This window comes from Tripterygium wilfordii, chromosome 9, assembly GCF_013401445.1.
Source record: "Tripterygium wilfordii isolate XIE 37 chromosome 9, ASM1340144v1, whole genome shotgun sequence".
NCBI lineage: Eukaryota > Viridiplantae > Streptophyta > Magnoliopsida > Celastrales > Celastraceae > Tripterygium > Tripterygium wilfordii.
This window is the reverse complement of record NC_052240.1, coordinates 10,601,174-10,618,634: the sequence shown is the minus strand read 5'-3', so window position 1 is coordinate 10,618,634 and position 17,461 is coordinate 10,601,174. Positions and strand designations below refer to the sequence as shown.

At 37.5% G+C, this 17,461-nt stretch overlaps 3 protein-coding genes across 5 annotated transcripts; 2 read left to right on the top strand and 1 right to left on the bottom strand.

Moving 5' to 3' along the window:
* The first annotated feature begins 2,090 nt into the window (after window positions 1–2,090).
* Window positions 2,091–11,529, top strand: LOC120005398 (replication protein A 70 kDa DNA-binding subunit-like). 3 transcript variants are annotated; one of them, XM_038855019.1, is made up of 13 exons: window positions 2,091–2,168; window positions 2,518–2,583; window positions 3,533–3,597; window positions 8,494–8,658; window positions 8,728–9,001; window positions 9,087–9,183; window positions 9,270–9,400; window positions 10,047–10,128; window positions 10,217–10,346; window positions 10,439–10,596; window positions 10,682–10,941; window positions 11,030–11,087; window positions 11,204–11,529. In XM_038855019.1, exons 4-13 carry the CDS (start codon window positions 8,512–8,514, stop codon window positions 11,310–11,312), a joined length of 1,446 nt encoding a protein of 481 aa, XP_038710947.1. In that variant the 5' UTR covers window positions 2,091–2,168; window positions 2,518–2,583; window positions 3,533–3,597; window positions 8,494–8,511; the 3' UTR covers window positions 11,313–11,529. The 3 variants fall into 3 exon arrangements, with proteins under 3 accessions (XP_038710947.1, XP_038710949.1, XP_038710948.1); XM_038855020.1 differs by having other exon boundaries at window positions 2,113–2,186; XM_038855021.1 differs by lacking the exon at window positions 2,518–2,583 and having other exon boundaries at window positions 2,112–2,168.
* On the top strand, window positions 6,698–8,380 carry LOC120006023 (ATP-dependent DNA helicase PIF1-like). Its single transcript, XM_038855902.1, has one exon. The coding sequence runs from the start codon at window positions 6,698–6,700 to the stop codon at window positions 8,378–8,380; it is 1,683 nt and encodes a 560-aa protein (XP_038711830.1).
* A 973-nt stretch (window positions 11,530–12,502) lies between the features above and the next one.
* Window positions 12,503–16,252, bottom strand: LOC120006022 (polygalacturonase-like). The gene is made up of 7 exons (XM_038855901.1): window positions 16,228–16,252; window positions 16,068–16,144; window positions 15,545–15,610; window positions 13,660–14,016; window positions 13,129–13,418; window positions 12,811–13,039; window positions 12,503–12,724 (listed from the first exon to the last, which is right to left on the bottom strand). The coding sequence occupies exons 1-7, from the start codon at window positions 16,250–16,252 to the stop codon at window positions 12,503–12,505; spliced, it is 1,266 nt and encodes a 421-aa protein (XP_038711829.1).
* Window positions 16,253–17,461: the final 1,209 nt, after the last annotated feature.

Here is a 17,461-nt window from a genome sequence, read left to right as displayed (position 1 = left end):
CAATGTGAGTATTGATAGTACAATTTATGAAGTATGTTAATAGACATAGATTGGCTCATTCACAAGAGCAATCGCCTCTAGCGTAAGGATGACGAGTAGAGATGAGACTATTTGAATTAGAGTGCTTAGTGTGCGACTTGGGCGCAGTAGGAGCAAGTATAATTCGAATCCATTTAAAATGGAGTCGCCTTAGTTAAGTTAAAGATGAGGTTCTAAAATTAGGGAACCGACATGAATGACACCCCACCATTCATGAGTCTATTTGTAGAAAGCCAAGTGTGAAATTAGTCGTCAGGCACTGTTGACAGTGTGCGGATGAGAATTTTAGGTTTGGCACCTGTGAATTGGCGACAAGACTGAAGCTTGTATGGTGTATTTCTTTTTACGAGAAGAGCAACGACATACACTCATTATCTGAGGATAAGACATGAGAAGCTCCATCATAACATGTATTTCATACTACATGTGCTAGCGACCATTCAGGAAGTAAAGAATGGATCCCTGCTTCTTTACTGTGTGAGTCCAAGAGATTTTTAAAAGATCTCAATCATTATTACCCTTGGAACTTTTGACTGTATCATGATGTGATGGATTAATGCTTGCTACTTTAGGAGTGCATCCTATGGTCATGGAATGATTCGACCTAAAGGTAGACTCCTAGGAAAGCATGTTGATTCAAAACTGAATGATACGAGGGCGAAAGAAAGAGTGTTTTTGGTTCTACACCTGTTACTAGTATTCACCGGCCGGGATCGTCTCACTCAAAGGAGTTTGAAATGATTTAGAATACTTGTAATTGTAAAAGTGGATTGAGTATAGAATTCTTGAGGGATTGAATAATACTCAATCATGTGTAGCTGAAAATACTTGGGGTATGTAAGTACACTTTCGGGAGTGATTTTGAGAGGTCGATGTCTCCTATACGGCCTTAAGTTTGGTTTATATTGGAGCTCCCATTGCTCGTGTGCTTCAGGTCGCACTGTCCGTTCACTTGTATGAATTCCTTGGGCAAGTTTTGAGAGATATACATGAAGAAAGAGGCCTAGCCCTTACATGGGCGAGTGGGAGATGTTAGACTTTGGGCTACGATTGGGCCGCCCATGAGGGCAAGGCCCAGCCCAACCCATAGGTAGTTTTGTGCAAACAGTTGTCTAGGAGACAACTGCACAAAACCAACATCAGTTACCTTTGGTAACTAATGTCTTCATGTTATAAAAGAGAGAAACAAGAACTCTCTGAATGATGAGAAATTTTTTTTTTCTTTGGTACTTCCATCTTGCAAAGGAAATATTTTGGGTTCGGTACTGTGGGTATTGTGTACTTGTTCTTGTAACAATTACAACCAGAAGCATTGTTGCTGTAAGACATTTCGATCAGGACAATTAGTGAGTATACCTCTTTACTTTTGTACTCTACAATTCGAGTTACAACACCATACAAACTGTGTATATATATATATATATAACAAAAATCAATATGCTACAACATACATATCTATAATCTATAATCTATAATCTATAATCTATAATCTATATCTATAATCTATAATCTATATCTATAATCTATAATATACTCTAAAAACGGAAGTTTAGGCGAGATTCTGTGGCGAGTTCGTGTGTGTATTGTCTACTCGCGCGAATGGTTTTTTTTTTGAGCAATTGGTGGCCCAAAACGGCATCGTTCTGTTGTTGTTAGTAGTGTTGTTTGCATGAGGATGAAGACGAAACCAGATGTGGACAAAATGGTCGTTTTCGTCTCCTGTGGGTCTCGCTTTTGACTTGCGGTGGTTCATGCATCTAATCTTCCGTCATTTTCTTCCTCTAAAAACGGAAGTTTAGGCGAGATTCTGTGGCGAGTTCGTGTGTGTATTGTCTACTCGCGAGAATGGTTTTTTTTTTGAGCAATTGGTGGCCCAAAACGGCATCGTTCTGTTGTTGTTAGTAGTGTTGTTTGCATGAGGATGAAGACGAAACCAGATGTGGACAAAATGGTCGTTTTCGTCTCCTGTGGGTCTCGCTTTTGACTTGCGGTGGTTCATGCATCTAATCTTCCGTCATTTTCTTCCTGTTGATGTCTACTCATTTGCACTTGATTTTCCTGTGTTTCTCTTTAAAATTTTAGTACGGGCGAGAGGCGGAGGAAGATTTGTAGCGTCGTCGTCTGCATAGGTGTGTTCCGCTTCCTGCGTAAGTTTAATTTCCCCTGTATCTGACTCTGCAGTGTTGTGCAATGATATATTCTGTTTGGAGTTGAAAGTCCGCTAGGATCAATCTTTGTGGTTGTGCTCGGCTACGAGTGTTTGCCGAAGATGCTTTATCTTGAAATTGTCGACCTAATTTAAGCATTCAATTGTTCAATTATTCTTTTTTCACTCCTCCGATCATTATTTTCTGGCCTTGCACGGGTAGTTGTGCAGAACTCCCAATTCCTTTAATTTCACCATTTTATCTCAAACTTGCAGAGGTAAGCCCAGTATTGAGTTATTGTGAGCTGATCTGGTGTCTTTTCTTTTTGTAGTACTTAAAAGGATCAATTTGCATGGGTTTTCTTCTTGCAAGTATTTTGGCATCTTGATTTGTTAAGGTAAATTTGATTAGCTTTTGTTTTGCTATTATATTGTTTGTCTTCATGAACTTCTTTATCTATGTTCTGGAACCTTCATTATGTGCCTGATTTGCACATTTCTTATTGAAATTTCATGAACTGGGTACATAGTTCCATGTGTCAAAAACCTTACTTTCTAATCATATCAATTATGAACCTTTCATGGACTTTAATAGCTGATTCCAACTGCTAAATATGATTGTTTCAGCTATAGAGTTTTGAGGGTAAACAACCCTACTTTTCCTATAATCTTATGGATTTGTTAATATGTACAACCTCTACTTTGTTGTGTATTTACATGTTAACTTCCATGCTTTTCCCTAAAAAAAACTGTAGAAGATTCATATATTCTCTCAAAAATTGTAATATATTCTCCTCATCTTTCATTCTCTGTTGGGTTATATCTCTCTTTTTCCGTAGGCATATATTGTTCAGAAACACAATTAGCAAATATTTTTTAAAAACAAATAGTAGCTTTAGTTGGCAGGTATCATATTAGTAGATTTTCTTTCTATGCAGTCTTCCTATTGTACTTTGTTTCTCAATATTTTTGGTCTGCTGTGTGTGTTTTAACTTGGATTCCCTTAATTTTTCAGCAGTGTTTGTTTCAAATGCTGTATAGATAAGATTGGGGATTCATATGCAAGAATGACAATATCGCAAGAATGATAAAACTTTGTGGTTTAATTCATTAGTTTGTCCAATGAATGAATCGGTATTTGTTTCTTTAGTATATTGTATGTTTTCAAATATTGGAAAACCCTTTCTTTCTAATCCTATCAATTAAGAAGGTTTGATGGACTTTTATAGCTGCTTTGGTGTGTTTCACTTACCTTATTTGATGGACTTTTATACATGCATGCTTTTGGTTGATTTTATGTGGTTAGAATGTGTCTGTGTTGTGATCTGCTGGATTTTGTTTTTGCAGCTCTTAAAGGATCAATTTCTGTGGGTTTTCTTCTTCCAACTATTTTGCCATCTTCATTTGTTAAGGTAAGTTTCATTACCTTTTGTTTTGCTATTATATACTTTGTCTTCATGAACTGCTTTATCTATTTTGTGGTATGTTCATTATTAGGCCGATTTAGAGATTTCAATATTAAATGTCATGATTAAAACATCTTTGTTAGCTATTTTTGGTGTTCTCCTACTGTACTTTCTTTGTCAATATTTTTGCTGTGCAACCACAGATAAGACGAGGTAGATATTGTGTACTTTATAGATATAACCTTATTTTTGGTTGTTTTATTTTCTTCCTTTTCGGCTTTTTTTTCATTGATTCCATTTGCTTAGGATGGAAAGAGGGGAGTCAAGTACGCAAAATAGAATTTTGCGTAGACAATTTATGAGCAGTCGGAGACAGCCATATAATGGACATAGTTCTCTTGAGAGTTCTCCGTGTTCCATGTTGGAGTCTAGAAACAAGCGCCGCAGAGTATACGACTGTGGGATGAATCCTCATGAAAGTGATGTGATTGAGACCGATGACTTTGTTCCATTCAGTTTTGGTGGTCCAGACTATTCATGTGCTTATTGTGGCGCTATTTTTTGGTTTGAAGAACGAGTGAAGAATGCAAGCACGCGAGCACCAGTATACTCACTTTGCTGTAGGCAAGGCCGGATAAAACTTCCACCTCTAAAAGAAGCTCCTGAACCATTAAATAGTTTATTACGTTATAATGGTGGTCAGGCTTCAAAACTTTTTCGGCAAGAAATAAGGGCCTACAATTCTATCTTTGCATTCACTTCAACCGGCGGAAAAATTGACAGGACCATTAATAATGGTGATGCTCCTTATATATTCAGATTGAATGGTCAAAATCACCATAGGATTGGATCATTGCTTCCATTAAATGGTGAGAGGCCTCAATTTGCTCAGCTCTACATATATGACACAGAAAATGAAGTTGCTAATCGAATGGCTGTCCTTGGTGATTCCAGCAAGGAAAGTCAGATTGACAGCAATGTTGTGTCAGAGCTCATAAAAATGTTTGACAGCATTAATACTTTGGTGAAAATCTTCCGAATGGCAAGGGATCGGTTCAGCTCTGGAGACATTCATTCTCTGTCATTAAGACTATGTGAGAAACAGCTGGGCGACACAATTCAGTACAACGCGGCTGCTACACCTCAAATGGCTGGTTTATTTATTGGAGAACTTGGTGAAACAGATGAAGGGCGTGATATCATTGTTGAGCAGCACTCCGGAACATTGAAGCGCATCAATGATTTGCATCCTTGCTTTATGGCAATGCAATAGCCTATCTTATTCCCATATGGAGAAAATGGGTACACACTTGATATCCCCTATTATTATCCAACCAACACACCTACATTGAAACGCAAATCTGTCACCAGGCGAGAATATTATGCGTATATATTGCACCAAAGAAATGTTGCTGATGGATTACTTCATCTTGGAGGGAGGTTGTTTCAACAATATATCGTCGATGCATATACATGTATAGAAGATGAGAGGCTGCGATATATTAGATTCAAATACCAGCAAGAGCATTTCAGGAGTGAAATCTACAGTGGTATGCAAGATGCATTCCTTCGAGGTGATATCAACGCCAAATCCCTTGGTAAGCGTGTTATCCTACCTTCAAGCTTTACCGGTAGCCCACGATATATGATCCAGCATTACCACGATGCTATGGCTATATGTCGATCTCGAGGAAATCCCGATCTTTTTATCACTTTCACATGTAATATTCAGTGGATTGAAATCTGTACTGCATTAAGCCTAATTCCAGGGCAGAAAGCTGAAGATCGGCCTGATATTGTTTCTCGCGTGTTTCATATGAAGCTTGCAGAGTTTATAAGAGATATCAAGCAACAAAACTACTTTGGACAAGCTATTGGATGTATCTACACAGTTGAATTTCAAAAAAGAGGCTTGCCTCATGTACACATTGTTGTTTGGCTCCATCCAAATGACAAATACTCAACTCCAGAAGACATTAATAGAGTCATTTGTGCAGAAATTCCAGATCGTGCAACTGATCCTGCCCTGTTCAATGTTGTGTCACGATTTATGCTACATGGACCTTGCGGCTTGGCAAATCCAAACGCACCATGTATGAGGAATAAAAAATGCAGTAAACATTTCCCAAAAAAGTATTTTGCAGACACAGTTATAGGAGAGGACGGTTATGCAATGTATAGAAGACGTGAAGATGGAAAATCTGTAATTAAACAAGGAGTGGAGCTAGACAACAGGTCTATTGTCCCATATAACAAAGGCCTTCTCCTCAAGTATCAGGCACATGTGAATGTCGAATGGTGCAACCAGTCAAGATCCATAAAATATCTATTTAAGTACATTAACAAAGGACCAGATAGAACAAGAGCACTTCTACAAGAAAATGTCCATAATACTGTTGGTGTTTCAGAAGCTGATTCTCAACCAGTTGATGAGATAAAGCTATATCTTGACTGCAGGTATTTATGTGCATATGAGTCTACTTGGAGAATTTTTGAATATGAGATTCATTGCAAGTATCCAGCTGTCCAAAATTTAACTATCCACCTGCCTCAAATGAATAACATTATTTTTAGAGGAGATATGGATGTAAGTGCAGTTATTCATCAACCAGGTATAGAAAAGTCAATGCTAACAGAGTGGATGTTCACCAATAGTGTTGCTGTTGACGCACGTACATTAACATACACTGAATTTCCTTCATTCTGGAGGTGGGACTCAACAAATAAGATATGGCTGCGAAGAAAAAGGGGACATTGCATTGGCCGGATAACTTACATTCACCCTTCCGCAGGGGAGGTTTATTATCTGCGAATGTTGTTGGCATATGTAAAAGGACCGACAAATTTTACTCACATAAGAACTGTAAATGGAACAATATACAACACATTTAAGGAAGCTTGTGCAGCAATGGGCCTAACAGGAGATGATCGAGAATGACATGAAGTTCTTGATGAGGCTGCAATCTGGGCTACATCTAATGAACTTAGAACTCTATATGTAACCTTAATTATCTTTTGTGAAGTTGCAGATTCAGCAAAATTATTCCATGCACATCTCCCAAATTTCCAAGATGACATTATTTACAAGCTGCAGAATACATTTGACATGGCTCCTTCAACGATTTCACCATCACATGTCAGAGATCAAGTTTTAGTTGAAATACAAGCAGTATTCTCAAAGAATGGCGCTACCCTTGCTGACTATAATCTCCCTGTGCCTACACACACACTCATCGAACAACTTGGCAACACACTGTTAAGAGAAGAAATAGCTTATGACATTCATGAACTTCTCCTTTCTGCTGTGAATATGGAAGATCAACTTAATCCAGAACAAAAGAAGATATATGATGCAGTCCTCACTGCTATAAACACTGACAAAGGAGGTTTATTCTTCCTTTATGGTCATGGAGGAACTGGTAAGACCTTTGTCTATAAAGCTATTATTAGTCGTTTACGTTCAACTGGGAAAATAGTTCTTGCTGTCGCATCTTCCGGAATTGCTTCTTTGCTGTTACCAGGAGGTCGTACAGCTCATTCAAGATTTAAGATACCAATAGACATTCATGACCAGTCAACATGTCATGTAAAAAAGGGGACTCACCTTGCTGATCTATTAGAACAAACAAGCTTGATAGTGTGGGATGAGGCTCCTATGGCCCACCGTAATTGTTTTGAAGCACTAGATAGGTCACTAAACGACATAATTAGTGGTGACGAATTCGATGGTGCATATAAACCTTTTGGGGGTAAGTCTGTTTTGCTTGGGGGTGATTTTAGACAGATACTTCCTGTGGTTCCCAAAGGTTCCAGGTCTGGCACAATTCATGCATCCATTGCTAGATCCTATCTATGGAAGCATTGTAAAATATTCTACTTAAAACAAAATATGCGCTTAAATGCAGCAGGTCTAAACGATGAAGAGATATCAGAATTAGCAATGTTTTCAAAATGGCTTTTGAATGTTGGAGAGGGCAAAATTGAAGCCATTGCAATGCATGAAGAAGAAGAATCTCCAACTTGGATAAAAATACCAGATAATCTTCGAGTTGATCCTAACGAAGGAGATATACAAGACATAACATCAGCAGTTTATGATGGTCTATCATCAATGTATTCCAATGCTGAATACTTGAAGCAAAGAGCTATAATCACAGGAACAAATGCAGTGGTCGATGAATTAAATGCTCATATACTCTCACTGATACCAACTGAGCTCAAAACATATCTTAGCTTTGATTCTATTTCAAACGATGATAGTGCATCAGCTGATATGGATGTCCTTTATCCTACAGAATTTCTAAACTCTCTCACATTTAATGGACTTCCAAATCATCAACTTCAGTTGAAGGTTCAATCACCAGTAATGCTTCTGAGAAATATAAATCAAAGCATCGGATTGTGCAATGGAACAAGACTCATAATATCCAGACTGGGTGACAGAGTTGTTGAAGCAACCATTATTTCAGGGAGCCATATAGGCAGCAGGGTATACATTCCAAGAATCATAATGTCAGCAAAAGAATCAAAATGGCCGTTTGTAATGAAAAGAAGGCAGTTTCCCCTTCGATTATCTTATGCCATGACTATAAACAAAAGCCAAGGCCAAACACTTGAGAAAGTTGGTTTATATCTTCCCAAACCAATTTTTTGTCATGGTCAGTTATATGTGGCATTATCCAGAGTTACAACATATAAAGGCCTAAGAATTCTTATCAAAAATCAAGAAGATGAGCAGAAGTTCTATACAAAAAATATTGTGTACAATGAAATCTTTGACGAACTTTAGCATATACACTGGTATTTACTTATATTCATATTAACCTCTATAAATCCAGTACACACTCTTTTGCTTTCAGGTTTAACCTATATAAGTGTATATTTTATCTTCATGCTTTGCAGTTGCAGTGAAACGAAGACATGGATGCTCCAACATTATTAGCACAATTACAGCTGGGACAACGAGGTTGCAAGGTTATATGTCGTGTCACAAAAATATGGGATTCCACAAATCCAACAATGCAAGATGAGCTGATGTCAGTTGACTTTATCATGGTTGATCACGAGGTATGCATTGCATCCTCATCCTTATCCAACTTATTCATATCACAACCTCACAGAGATTAATGCCTCCAGAAAACAGCCATTCAACGATCTATTAGAAAGGAAGATGCACCACGTATCAAAGAACTGATTCGAGAAGGAGAAATATATACATTTTCAAATTTGATTGTCACAGATGCCAGGAAAAAATTTTGTGTCTGTCCACACAAGTTGATGATTCGTATTGGATCATGGAGTATCATAAAACAAATGGTCAATCCTGCATTACAGATTCCAATCCACAGCTTCTCCCTGGTGGACGATAGCAATTTGGACGCAAGGTTATACAATGACATTGAACTAACAGGTATCTTTTAAATTATTGAATATTGATGTACCCTCATGATTTACAAATGATTTTATGCTATTTCTAACCTTCTCATTTTCCTCAGACATACTTGGCCATTTAAATTCTATGACAGAATTGACATATGCCTTCATAAACGGGAGGGAAGTCGCCAAAAAAAATCTCATCATCCAAACCACAAGGTATGAACAATAATAATTCCATTTCTCAAGTATCACTGGCTGCAAATAAAATACAGCACAACTAATAAAATCATTAATCTCTACAGTCTAAGACACATTTCAGTCACGCTTTGGGGAACAAATGCACAGACATTTGATGAGAAGGAAGTACTCCAACTTGCGCAGAAACATCCTGTAATTGGAGTCCTCACAGCTATGACCGTAAGAGCCTTTCAAGGTAGCTGCACAATTTTATCTTCTTCTATGTGTGTATTTTTCCTGTCGTCTGCATCATGTCACTGACTCTGCAAATAATTGAGCTTCATGAAGAGTCATTGGTTGTCTTATGCTTAGAAAAATGAAACACAAATTACTGCAACATAACTAAACGTATTAATGCTCAAATATGGATTCAATTGTCGCTTTTTTATATACCGAATGAAGAATAGTGTTTTAAAATATATTATCATCATGAACAAAGGTACACATTATATTCACCACTAATTTCAATTTCTTTTTTACCTCTTTTTTTCTTTCTTTTATTTCGTTGTCTTCCAAGGAAGAGGAGGGAGGAACAGCCTTTATTTCTTTGTTTTCTGTCTTTACATGAGATGGAGAACTTGCTGTAACAATAAAGGCTTTCAATGTTATACACATGTGAAAACTACTTGGATTCTAGCTTACTAAAATCTCTGTTCTTATGACCCACTATTAATAGGCATACATATCTAGCTTTTGTATTATAGCTCTTTCTTATGCTCTCTAAATAATGAACGGCTTGCTTATATTAGAGGCATCATTTCTTCGTCTCATACCAATGCTTCAAAACAATTCACTTATTAACATGCACTAATCATTCCATCTCCAATCACTTGCAACTACAGGACAAACTACATTGTCAAGTACATCAGCAACCCGGATATATCTAGATCTACAAATTGAAGAAGTTATTGCTTTTCGTAATAGGTCAGAACTCTCATAAATATTGCTTTAATCTGCTTTGATGACAATAATATATCTTGCTTTTCATAATTATTAAATACTTTGCTTGAAGCCTTGGTCATCAACTGCAAACGACAAGCTTGGCAAAACCTTATGAAGACAAACACAATGATGCAGATGCCACAATGAATTCGAAAAAAATTATTTCCCAACTTCTCAATCTCCATCGAACTACTGATCTGGTACATTCTCAATCCATATCTACAATAAATAAATGTTAAAACCACTGCTATGTCCCCACACTTGCATTACAAATTTGTGGTGATGTTTATAGGGGAAAAAGTTCATCTGCGAAGCAACCATAAAACAAATTGACACAAGCAAAGGATGGTGGTACAATGCATGTCCAAAGTGTCGGGTTGGAGTTACAAATTACCATGGTGTTCTCTCTTGCAGAAAATGTGGTCCAATTCAAAATTTGCCAATACCTTGGTAAGACAATCGCTCATTTAATAATGTCTACCTGACACTTGCTCTGTCGCATTTGAGAAGCTAATGACATTACAATGTCTCTTAGGTATAAACTTCAAGTGATAGTAACTGATGCTTCTGGTGATGCCAAGTTCTTCCTTTTCGGGAAGCATGTGGAGAAATTAATCAAACTACCAGCCAGTGAATTCACAAATCTTCCATCTTCAGAGCGAAATACTCTGCCATCCATCTTTCATCAAATATGTGGCAAAGCATACACATTCACTGTATCTATTAACGAACGAGAGATTGCTATGCCAGATCTCACATTCAACGTCGCAGAAGTCATTATAGACAGACCAACAGGTACAAAACTTAACCAAAGTAATCATCCGCACAGCGCAACTACTGTTCATATCTCAATGACCTCCCATTTTTATCAACTCTTTTATAGGTCAGCCAGAGACTGAACATTCTGTCCACAACAACAACACCCAGCAGAAAAGAACAAGGTAAGAACGAAACTACATGTCCATATTTCCTAAAAATGCTCCTTTCCACAAAACCTCCAAATTCTACACCATTCGGCACCACTCTAATAAATTTATGTATTCCACACCTTTGACAGAGAATCAAACATACAGGACGAACTACCAATGAAGAAAAAATTCATTCCACAAGCTGAAGATGCTCCTCCAACTTCCAGCAAAAAACCACTTCTTATAGAAGGAGATTAACAGCCACAAAAACTCAGAGTAACAACTCTTTTGCTCAGCAAAGCAACTTGTGCCGCATAGACAACCGAAATTTCCAAGGCTTATTTATTTTGGTAATACATAAAATGAAGCTATTAGCTGTCTGTGGCTATATACACATAATTTATTATGAGTACTACTACCTCAGTACGGGCTCAACCTTTTGTTCAATGGATTCAACTGTTGTACATATCCTAAGTCGGCAATGATATAATACTTCGTATCCCTATTAAAAAACCTCTAATTTCTATAGATCTTACTTTTGTGTCCACGGGTTGCACACTTCAAGCGACAAACTTATAAGTTTTACTTTTCATATTCTCCAAAAAAAACAATATTCTCTTTCGTTCCATCCACATTTCTTGGCTTCTATGTCTATCATATTCTCTGCCACGCATGCACCTCAACTCCAAAACAGCTTCAAAACCAAGATAAACAAAACAAGTAAAACACAACGATATTCTATATTCTCTTTCAACGATATTATTGCCATTATCTCTATCACAGCTGCTGCTTCTTATTTTCTCCTTTACTTTTACTTCCCATTATCAATTTCTGTATCACTCATTCTTTCATATACGTCTTCCTCTGGGTTGGCCTATTAAATTATTTTGGACAATAAATATTTCCCGCACGGACTACCCCTAACTTAAAATTCAGGCCTAACTTCCTCAACAAACTCACACACATAGATGACATACCACACTCACACCTGACGTCCACAAACTGTCACCACTGACCAGCCCACCATTGAAAAACCTCCGCATAATGATATTCTGAATGGCCCAGTATTCGGTCAATTTCAAGCCCAACTTTGTCAACCCATAAACCATTTATTACAAACAACATAAACTGCCAAATCAATACGTAGAAAAAAACTCCACAAACCCAGTTATATCACAACTACAATCACATCACTTCAACAAAAATGACAAAACTGCCCTTACTTCTACAAACAACAACCCCGCAGCAAAGCGCGGGTTACACACTAGTATAATTGTATAATTGAGATGCATGAAATAGGAGGCTTCAAAACAGAGCTGCAGTTGGGCGGACAAAGCCAGCCACAAGAAGAAATAAGTACTGTACTGTGTGCCTAGTGCCTTCCCCATATTACATATGGATGATATCTGTGTGTATATATATATATATATATATATATATATGACTAGCTAGGACAAACAGCTTGTTGGCTGAACAAAACCAGCAGTGGTTCCACCGGCATTCACACAAAATGATTGAGCTTGTTGGTTATTGTAAGTTAGCCTCACATTTTCCATTCTAATCCCACGACATGGGAACTTCCTGCTACAATCCAGTTTTATTGCTACTTGGGTTGCCGATGTTCCATGTATGTCTTCGTACGTCACGTCGCTTACTTTAACCCCCGAAATCTGTTGTTAATCAATTCATTAATTACCTTAATTCCTAGTTATATATGTATATGTATATGTAGGAAGGGAGGGAGTGAATAATTTACCTGTCCAGGACAATCTATATTGTCAGGGCAGTAGTTTTGATCAATGACAATTGGGTTTTGTACATTGTTCATTGTACAATGTTGAAAATGAATGTCCCTTGCGAAACCATTACTAGGTTTTCCCCAAGACTTGATTCTCACACCATTTTGTGTACCAGTAAACGTAACTGTTTTAACTGTCACATTTTGGACCCCTGGCTCTTGAATGTCTTTCCCCAAGCTCCCAATGCTGCACATATAATGTATATACTTGTTATAAACCCACAAAACATGTATTTATATGGTCACCATATGTAAAGGTTATATTAAATTAATTACCTGATGCCGTGACCGGGCCCACAAGAGACAGTTTCGATCCATAGGTTTGAGGTGCCAGGCCCAACAGAGACACAATCGTCCCCTGTTGAAATCCTAGAATTCAAGATTGTGACGCTGCTTGAAAGTTGGACATGAATCCCATCAGTATTTGGGCTGTCTCCAGCGGCAAGCACCTTCACTCCTTGAATTTTCACGTTCTGACAGCCATTGATGACTATGTGAAACATTTGGCTGTTGAGTGATGTCAATCCACGGATTGTTATGTTTTTTGAATTTGTGAAGGCCAGTGACTGCACCATATTCAATTCATACACACCAAATTTAATAACAAAGGGATCGGATTTTCATTTAATTAATTATAATTATATAAATATAATATAGAATTAGAGAAATTAAGTGGATCATGGACTTGTTTCATATTTCTACGATGAAAAAAAGTCATTTAATGTTAAAAGACATAACCACCCCTAATCAATCGACGAAATCCAATGTAAATTGGAAGGATAATAAGGTAATTTCAGTCATAAATACCGTGGCACCAGCGGGGCAGCTTTTCCCGGAAGCCTTGCAGGCCCACAAGCGAGCACCTTGACCGTCGAGGGTCCCACCAGACACAGTGACTCCATCGACATGGCTAAAGTAAACCCAATTCCCAGCATTTCCAATGACATTATAATCGGATGGAGCCACCAGGGTCCCATCTATCTGGACCACAATTGCAGAGTTCTTGCAAGGTCCCACAAACTCCGCATTTCGGAGCAAGAACCTTCCTTTGGGCACGTAAATGGTCACGGGCCTTGCTGACCCGCAGGCTTCGGTCCATGCGGATGCGAAGGCCTTGGTCGAGTCCGTCCTGCCGTCGGGTCTGGCTCCGTAGTTGACCACATTGTACTGTGCAGCAGATGCTAATAAGGGTAAGAAGATTAGGAGAAATGCAACGGAGGATGCCATTTCTGTGTGTGGGAGAGGAATTTGGAAGTTAAGGAAGAAAGTGAGAGAGTTGTGTGTTGGGGGGAGTTGGAACGGTTTGAGGTGGCTAAGCTTTATATAGAAATGGAATTGAATTCCGTACTAATACTACCACTAATGATTTTTTAATTTATAATTAGTTTAATTTTGAGAGATGAATTTACGGCTTAATTTATTCATTCCCTTTTTAACTTTTTGTTACAAAAAAGATGACGGCTTATTACATGACTGCACCATCACTCCATGGATGCTTCATTTCATACATTTAGCCAAATGCATGCATGACGTATAATGTGATATACTTTTATAGCTCTTGAAAGAGATATAATTAAGCAAGTAATTCACTTGAAGAAGCAATGCAACGATAGCAGAATATTCACGTATATATATTGTTGCATTAGTTGTCCGGATTTAAATAAATTCGGGTATGGTCAAAACTATGTTCTGTCCGGATGATCGAATTTGTCCGATTTGGATTAAACCAAGTTTGAACATAAGTTACATGTCTGAAATCCGGATCCAAACACAAAAATTTTGTCCGATTTAAAACCGAGTCCGAATCTAAACATATAAATCTTGTCCAATTTATTTGTCCGGATTAGGTTATTGTTCGGATTTAAACCAATCTAGATATGGTCAATTAAGTACGTCCGAAATCCAATCCGGGATAGGTTTCGGATATGTAAACATTTCTTAAACGCGTGGTGTTGTCCGACATTGAACCGATTTTTTTTGCCACCCCATATATATGGGGGATTGCTTGAAAATGGAGATAATCAAAAAGTAAAATAACAAATTAACTAAATCAATTGACACTTTTTTTTTTTTCTGTTATTTCTCTTTGCTTTAATCTCACACAGTCTGTGTTCATATGATATGGCCTCCTTAATCCATCCACTTTTCCTTACTTAAACGTACGGTCTATCATAAACGCACTCTCCTATTCTATGATTGTCATGTGCCTTCATTGGAATATTAAAAGGAATTCAAGATCCATGGAAATATTTTATTATTTAAAACAATAATTGAGAATCAGAGAGCAGGGCTATAACTGTTATTAATGGGAAACTGGAAGGGCAATATAGGATCAAGGAGGGCAGAACATGGGTAGTACGTGAGTGAGTCGTGACAAGTGGAGTTCAAAACGGAGAAGAAATAGGGCTTGGTATTATTAAAACCAATAAATCCAATAATTAATGGCTTTTTTAATTACTCCGCTTTATTTCTGGTATGTATAGATTAACTGTCTAAACCGTTATAAACTATAAATTTAATACATATATATGTATACAGTATATCATAAATTATCTTATGTGGACGTTCAGAACTTAATAACTAGCGCACTCAATTTTTTAAGTGTTTTCAAAAATGAAATGACAAGTGAGATTCTTTGTTTTGGGTCCCACATGTTTCAAATCAATGGTGAAATAGAGGTGTGTAAGTTAATATAATTTACGGGTGTCCGCATAAGAGAATTGTATATGTACATGTATATATATGTTGACTTTTTTGCCTGATGATTAACCCATGTGAATTAATCATGCATGTTCATGAATCATGATCCTAAGTATATTTTTATTTTTATAAACATTATTAATATTCTTCTTTAAGTTTTAATTAATCCCTCATCCAATTGTGTATCATATTGATTCTTATATATTATTAGACTTGTAGTCAAGAATAAATATATTTATATAGGTAGCTTAATTAGCATTTGTGTGAAGATACATAGATAAAATAAATGGTCCGACTTTGGAAAGCTAAGCTTGCTCCCAAATGCACGTTAAGTAGAGCACAACCAATGCCGCCATATGTGCATGTGGAATTTATATATATTTGCTTGCTGCCCAGTCATATATATGTATATGTGTGTGTTACACACATTCCCAAAATTCCTTTGGTACATGCACAGTTGAATGGTCTTATTGAAAAATTGTATCAACACAACTTTGAGAAAAATACATGCACACATATGCATATAAAATGCCTTCATCAACATATTCCAAAGTTAGACTATCAACAATCCTCAACAAACGTAACAATAGCTCTACAATTTTACACAATAACAAGTAATTATTGCGGAATTTACTATCTAGAACTATATCTTGCATTTGTTTCCCTTTCACTGACCTAGACCCAATTCCGGACACACCATCATAGCTTACAAATTTAGTTTGTGTTCGTTTATACTCTTCAAGGCAATAAAAATAATAGCAAAATGAATCTCACTGGGCCTTAAAATTTTTGTTCAGTGAAGCTTTAACATCTCACTACTCAAGTTGGTCAAATATCTCAAAAAGCATTAGTACATGCATCATGGGCCACGTTATGGGCATAATAGCCCATTTAGTGTGCTTGACAACAAACACTTTAGAAAGCCTTGCAGTGGATCATGGATGAACTCATTGATGACCCAAATTTCAAAATTAAAGCTTTATTTATTGATTCTTAAAAAACCGAATTTCGACTTTTGAAAAGACAAAATAAGAGTGTCTGGAGGAGCAATTTTCTGAAGAGTCAACTTTGATTACGTAGAGGCTCGTCTACACCTTTGAATCTTGCAAACGTTACAACAAAAGCAAACTGTGAAAGTTCTCAAACAGGACTGCGGGATTCCGGTCGTAGAGACTTCGACGATCAAGTCAGTAGTGATCGAAGGTGGAAGACCGGTGATGACTGGAGTGTTTATGGCTGAATATCAAGTGATGGGTCGAAGAGTTTCGATGTCTGGTTCTCAATATTCGGATCCCCTTCTCCAAGGTAGGAGAAGGGTATTTATATGAAAGTGAAGACATGCCTCGGGAGTTGTGTCACAAATTTGTGTCCTTTTTGGTAAAACCCAGGGTATATGCGTACAAAAGTCAAGTATATCATACGTGTCAGGGTTGGTAGGCGAAAAGCAAGATGAGAATGTCGAGATATATGATATGATGGTAGTTTGACATGTGTTGGTCACAGAATGGTGAGTAGTAGTGGGCAAGGATACGTATCTATTAGGTACAAGGATGTCGGTGTGAAATGGGTTGGATCATGCTCCCTGGGAGGGAACGATCATGGGTAAGGTTGTCGCCTGGGCGTCTAGGTGCCTTTGTTGTGGTCGTGCCATTGCTAGGTGATCAAAGGAAATTTCTGTTAAGTAATGACGTCGTGAATACAGTAAAACAAGTATAAAAGGGGACGTTTAGCCACTATTGTTAGATATAGTTGTTGGATATGATGTTAGGGTCACTGTTTGCTGTCACGTGACAGTGTTGCTAATGAACAGAGCCTCGAACGTTTCGTATGAGCCTTAGTACGGGCCAGAGTGTGCTAGTTGAGCCCGTGAATTTGGGTATTCAAGACTTGGATTCGCCATTATGTGGCG